The following is a 6932-nucleotide window of genomic DNA, read 5'->3' on the forward strand; positions in this document are numbered from 1 at the left end:
GAATGGGGAAGTGGACATGAAGTAGGATGCGCACCTTGAATGAAAATTTGCGAAAGATCTTTACATTCTCCTTCATAATGAAAAGGAGGGAGGAGGAGAGTTAGAGAAAGAAATGGAAAGACTAGATGACAGAGTATCTAAATACATAAATTAGAACACATAGATTCCCCCACTTAAAGTTCTTCAGGGGTATGCTGCTGTTCTTAGAGCAAACTCTTACCCTGGTCCCTGCAGTCTGGCTCTTACTATCGCTCTAATCTCATGTCGAACAAGCGCATCACACTTCAAGATTTTTCCTTCACTTCAGGGCCTTTGTACCTGCTGTTCCCGCTGCTTGGAAATGTCTCCCCTGGTTCTCTTCACTGCTGGCTCTCTCTCATCAGTCAGGGCTCAGCTCCAATGTCACCTCCTCAGAGAAGCTTTTTCTAGCACCCTATTAAAAGCAGTGCACACCTCCTCCAGGTAATGCCTCTCACATTACCCCTTTATATTCTTCAGAGCAATTATCACATCTATAATTATCTTGTTAATTTATTTGTTTACTTGTTTATTGTTAGTCTTTCCCAATAGAATCTAAATTTCCAGAGGAATGGACCAGGGCTGGCCTGTTTACCACTATACCCCAACTCCTAGATAAGTGCTTGGCACACAGTAGGTGCTTAGTAATTCATTGTTGAATGATTAAAAGATTAGATGAATGAGCACACTGCTAAGGTGGTGGGGAATAAGATGCCAAGAGGGAATTTAAAAGATGGATAAAGGGCCTCCCTGGTGGCGCATGGTTAAGTCTCAGCACTATGAAGCTATCACCAGCTCACTGCAGGGAGGTGACCCACATGGCACAGCAGACCTCTCCTGTCTCACCTGCTGCGCCCCTCGGCAGTATATTTCAGTCAATCCACCTGTTCTGCTCCCACTCTGTCTCTGGTGAATCCTCTCACCTCCTCCAGGTCTGGCCTTCACCCTATCCCTTGTGTGTATAAATACCTAAAATAAATCTTTTTAAAAAATCAATAAAAGATGGTTAAAGATTAATTCGTTGTATCGATGGAAGATTCCCCCAAAGAAATTGAACAAATGAGCGTCCGGTATTAAGTTGAGAAACTTAGTCCTAAAAAGAGGTTTAAATCAAACAGGGGAGAAGGCGCATTCCAGAGGGACAAAAAAAAGGTCTCAGAAGAGAAGTAAAATTTCAGAATTTGAAGAAAGTAGGTGAACATTTCAGTTTGGACTCAGCCTCCAGCCATCTGTCTGAGCCTGGGCAAAGTCACTTCGTGTGACAGAATCCCAGGGTCCTGTTGTGAAATGACTGGGACTTATGCCCACATCTGTTATGAGACTAACTAAGAAAACAGGCTGGGACAGTGACATTCCTAGACCCATGCAGGTCTTTGAGCACCTGGATTGTTGTCTCCCCCTTGACCCACTGATCCTGGCACCGCCCTCCCATGGAACAGGGGTGTTCAAGGGGTGTTCACCTAGAGTCAGTGTTTTACCCAGAGTGTGAGCAACCACATCTGAAGTCCGCCCTGTTCCGACAGAACTTCTAGATCTGTTAAAGCACACTATAAACAGCAAAGTTTTTTTTAAAAAATGAGTTGTTACAGAAGCTATGGAGTTGAAGAACATCTTTGGGAAGAAGTTGTGGGCTGCTTTACTTGTGTCTCAGACTCCCCTGGTCTTCTTTTCCTACTTCCAGTTTCTCCCCCAAAGGCACCCACATTCTTTGTCTAGAGTCATTTCTTTGTCATTTTCATTTCTTGCCCAGCCAACTGAACCCACCCTTCGTGTACAAATCCCCTTCTTTGAGAAGCCTTCCTAAAGTCCTTCTTACTCCTTCTGGTGGTCAACATAATCCTCAACCCACTCTTCTCCGCTCTGTGCACCTTTAAAATCTGGTAATAACAGATTTGGACTGATATAGACATGCTGTGTTTACTTTATCACACCCCCTAATTCATCTATGGCAGATTTTGGTTGATGAGACACATCCCCGCCCTTCTCACACTCCCTAAACACATTTCAGGACCTATCTCTCACCCTTGAAGACTCCTAGAGATTGTAACTCTTTTAAAGGATGCAGCTGCTACTGGTAAGTAAACCAAGAGAAGGAAGGAACAAAAGACAAGAAAGGAAAGAGGCATGGCTGAGGCCTACCTCACCTCTGCTTGCTGCAGGGACATCATGCCGCAACATTCCACAACCAGTAGATATCCTGGAAGGAGTTGGGGAAGGGTGGGGACAGTTATGTGGGAGGAACCCGTATGAAGACGGGGTACTAACACAGAGGCAGGATCTATTCATGGTCAGTTGGAGCAGGCCAAGCCACACCAACACCCCAAATCTCATCTCCACCCTTCCAGCTTTCTGGAGATGGGAAGGATCAAGTGTAGAGTTATTAGGGATTCTTTCGAGGGAGGGAGAAAGTCTTGAGAAATGAGATACTTCCTGGCTGTATCTGTCTCCAAAGGCCTTTTCCCTGGACTACAGGTCCTAGAAGCTTTAGGTGTGAACTCGTGGTAACCGAGGTCTGAGGCTGGCCTGAAACTGGGTATAAGGCTGGCCTGAGACTGTTCGCAGGAATTCCCGTCATCTGTTTATAGGAGGCAAGTGACAATTATAGCATGAGCTTCTCGAGCCAGGTGCATGCGATGTCTCATACTCTGTGAGCACCCTGGGAGTGTGCCTGGAAGTGAGGAATGACTATTGACTGAGAAGGAGAAGAATGTCTTTGGCACTTAAAAAATCTAAGCAGAGTCAGTCAAGGGACCCTTCTTCCCTTTGCCCATTTGGTGATAGGCAATTTAATTTCTGGGTTTATAGTCCTCGAGATCTCCTGAGTGCCAGCACTGTCCCAGATGCAGGGAAAGCAGCAGTGCAGAGGCCTGGTCCCTGTTCCTGAAAGCTGCTCCTATTGAATACAAATATATCGAAACAGGTAAATAGGGTCCTCCCTGTGGGGCCACGAGTCAAAGTGCAGCACTGCAAGCTGGCCACAGCCACTTCAGTGTGAGTTCAATCCCCGATCCCAGAGGTGATCCACATGGTGTGGCAGACCTCTCCTGACCCGCCCGCTGCTCCCCTCAGCAGTGTACTTCAATAGATGCACATGTTCTGCTCCCCACTCTGTTTCTGGTGAATCCTCTCTCACCCCTCACACCTCTGGCCTGTATCCCAGTTCTTGTATGCATAAACAAATAAATCTTAAAAAAAAAAAAACCAAAAAACAGATAGGGTTCTCCCTGGTGGCACAACGGGTTAAAGGCCAGCACTATGAAGCTCTGGGGAGCCACTGCAGCATGAGTTCAATCCCCGAACAGGTAGCTGACCTACATGGCCTGGCAGATCTCTCCTGACCCACCGCCGCTCCCCTCAGCAGTGTATTTCAGTGGAGCTGCCTATTCTGCTCACCATTCTGTTTCTGGTGAATCCTCTCTCTCTCTCTCTCTCACACACATACACACACACACACACACACACACACACCCCACTTCTGGCCTCTACCCCAGTTCTGTAAGCATAAATAAATAAATCTTAAAAAAAAAAGATAAATAGATCATTTCCCATACTGATAAGTACCAGAAGACAACACATTCAGGTAAAGAGATAGCACATGCCTTAGAAGACACTGGAGATACACAATAGTGAAAGAAATCCTCTTTGAATCTGGCCCTTTGACCATATTTCTTGAGTCGAGACCCAACGAAGTGTGGGGAGAGGAGACAGCCATGTCACACTCTGGAGCAAGAGAGAAGAGCAAGTGCAAAGGCCTGGTGGAAGATCAGTCTGCGCATGCGCAGGAACAAAGCCCACGGCAGGGAGGGGCTGCAGCGCAAGCACTGAAGTAGGGAGGGCAGGGGCGCCTGTGCTCGGCCTCCAGTAAAGTAGGACCCCTCCTTTGGCCACTCATTATAATCACCTGCAATACACTTAAAATTCCTAATGTCTGGCCCTCCCTGGTGGCACAGTGGGTTGGAGCACAGCACTAAGAAGCTCAAGCCACTTCCGCACGAGTTCGATCCCCTGCCCCGGAGGTGACCACATGGCGTGGCAGGCCTCTCCTGACCGGCCCGCTGCTCCCCTCAGCCGTGTACTTGTTGGTTGGCCTGTTCTGCTCCCCACTCTGTCTCTGGTGAATCCTCTCACCGCCCCCTGCACCTCCGGCCTGTACCCCAGTTCTATATGCACAAATAGATAAATCTTAAAAAAAAATTCTGATGCCTGGGACTCACCCCCAGAGTCTCTGTCTATTTGACCTGAGGTCTCCCCTGAGTATTGGGATTTTAAAATTCCCCAGTTGATTCTAATATGCAACCAAGGATGATAGCTCCTGAGAAGACCTGGCGGGTCACAGCAAGGGACTTGGGTTGGTGACAATATAAGGCTTCCCAAGAGACTCAGAGCCACTTCTCCAAAACTGCAGGCCCAGATCCAGAAGAAACCCAAATGTAACAGGCTTTGGGGTGTGGGGGGAGGGAGCCACGAACATGAAGCCACTCAAAAGAAAAGAGGCAAAAGGGAATAGACAAGAAGGCAGAGAAATCCAGAAAACAAAAAATTGAAAGGGGCAAAACCAAACACAGACAGTCCTAGAAAGCCAGAGGGAACAAGGGAAAGTATGTATGTTTATTTCCTAACTGCTGCTGTAACAAATTATATAAACTTATGTTTGAAGTGTATGAAATGACAACGTATTATCTTTGCCTCCTAGCACGGAATTTCTGTAGTTCAGACATCTGAGATGGGCCTGACTGAGCTAAATTCAAGGTGTGAGCAGCACTGGCTTCCTCCTGGACATGCTAGCGGAGAGGTCACCGCTTACCTTCTGCTGCTGCAGAAGCCACCCACTTCTGCTCATGACCCCTTCCTTGGCCTTCAACACTGCCACGATTAGGCTGTGTATTTACATTTCTCATGATTACACTGGACCCACTGAGATAATTTAGAGTAATTTCCCTACTTTAAACTCAGCAGATTAACAACCTTCGTTCCCTCAGCAAACTTAGCTCTACCACATAAGGTGACATATTCAGGTTCCAGGATTTAAACTATGGACACAGCAGGGGCCATTATTCTTCATACTCTATCCTAGAAGTCTGTCTTTTAAGAAACAAATGTCAGTCCAAATGTCAGTCGTATCTGTCGTCTTTTACTTGGGCAACCACACATTTCGTGCACATTGCGCTGGGAGCTTTGTTCCAAAACGCGTGGACATGTGTTTATTTGTGTAGGCTTGTTTATCAGGGTGTCATATTTGAGTGTCTCCCTAATAAGTATGGGGGGAGAAGGATGCCTGGAGGGGTGCCTGATAAAGTACTACTACTCCATAAAGACTCACTGCTATTGTAGTGTTGTTCTCGTGGACAATAAAAATAATGACAGAGTGTCTCCTACATGTTTTCTTCGAGTATGTTTATCTGTCCCCAAATAATCTTGGTGTTCATCCAGTGATGCGGAGGGAGTAGGAGACCATCCCAGTGTAGCTGTGGTGTGTGAGCGTGTCTGTCTGGAGGGCTGCGCTCTGGCCCACCTGACGCTGCACACACGTTTGACAATGGTGTGTACGCATGATCATCGTTGCAGACATCTGGATGTTTAATTATTTAACATCCCCAAGGGTTTCCAGATAGAAAGGCCTAGCAGGAGAGAGGTGGAGCAGCTAAAAATGGGAGAGTCAGGGAGGAAGCTAGAGAAGGGGGAAGGAAGAAAAAGGAGTGAGGAAAGAGGGCACAAAGGAAGCACAAGAAAAATCAGAAAGTGGAAGGAAGTTCTAGGGATCTGCAACAGAGGATCACAGCAAGAGCACAAAGGAGGAGTGATAAGGCTCCTTTTGAGCATTCCCTGGCTGTGTGACCTTGATAATGCCAGCTCTCTGGGCCTCAGTTTGCCACCAGAATCGAAATAGATAACCTTTGGGGACATTCCAAAGAAGGAGAAAAAGAGAAACACGGAAAAGAGAGAGAGAGAGAGAGAGCAATAGGAGAGCCATCGGAAGAAAGTCACCGAGAGGCCCTTGGAGTGTGCCAGAGGCGGAACAGAGAGAGCCCTACCCAGACTCCTGGAGGCAGGAGTGCGGGCGCACACTCCCCACCCCTCACCCAAGCTTCAGAGTGTCCTTAAGCCCTTAATAGGCAAGGCAGGAAGATGGAAAGGAGAGAGGCTCCTGGAAAGAGCCACACACCAACATCAGAAGCCTGCCTGCCAAAGCCACACCAACCAGGCTCCGTGCTTCCGGCCCCCAGCCCCCAGATGTAGGTGTGCCAGACACCTGGAGTGACTCACACCCCGGCGATGTGGGCACACAATGCCAAAAGAGCCTGGGCACCCTGCCCACCCTCACACCCCGGCAGAGGGGAAGATGAGCTTCGGGCCTTTCAGGGAGTGACAGAGGGCTAACCTCCCCAAATCTTGCTACCTTACCCCCCCAAAAGATCCCCTAGTAGCTGCCTCCTGGGCTTGAGGACCTCAGGTGTCCTTTCCTCCCCCATCACTTCCTCCCCCAAACCTCACCCGGCAAGCGGGAGAACCAGATGAGGTGTTGCGCAAGGCCTGATGTTTACCTCCCGCAGGGGCCTCCTCCCTCCCTATAAAGCCTGACGTGGTGGGGAGATTGGCGGAGCCCGTGACTGGTGGAAGAGGGAGGCCATCCCAGGAGAGGGGCAGAAGCGCGTCCGAAAGTTAATGCGGGAGGCGGAGAGAGGGGCATCGACTCAGCAAGCAGCCGAGGCGGCCCACCTTCTGCGCGCACGAAGGCGCCGGCGGGGGTCGCGGAAGGGGCGGCTCCTGGGCGCTGGCTACCCATGGAGGCGCCCGAGCTGGGCCCGGGGCTGGTGGAGCGTCTGGAGCAGCTGGCGACGTGCCCGCTGTGCGGGGGCCCCTTCGAGGACCCAGTGCTCCTGGCGTGTGAGCACAGCTTCTGCCGCGCGTGCCTG

At 49.2% G+C, this 6932-nt stretch overlaps 1 protein-coding gene across 1 annotated transcript in view; it reads left to right on the forward strand.

Annotated features, from left to right (window-relative positions):
- The first annotated feature begins 2077 nt into the window (after positions 1-2077).
- The window catches only part of RNF39 (ring finger protein 39), a 9164-nt gene continuing 4309 nt past the window's right edge, over positions 2078-6932 (forward strand). The window contains 3 exon segments of the mRNA XM_004694716.2: positions 2078-2092; positions 6610-6672; positions 6675-6927. Of these exon segments, the coding sequence (XP_004694773.1) occupies positions 2078-2092; positions 6610-6672; positions 6675-6927 (331 nt within the window).

This window comes from Condylura cristata, unplaced genomic scaffold, assembly GCF_000260355.1.
Source record: "Condylura cristata isolate star-nosed mole 26May11 unplaced genomic scaffold, ConCri1.0 scaffold00046, whole genome shotgun sequence".
NCBI lineage: Eukaryota > Metazoa > Chordata > Mammalia > Eulipotyphla > Talpidae > Condylura > Condylura cristata.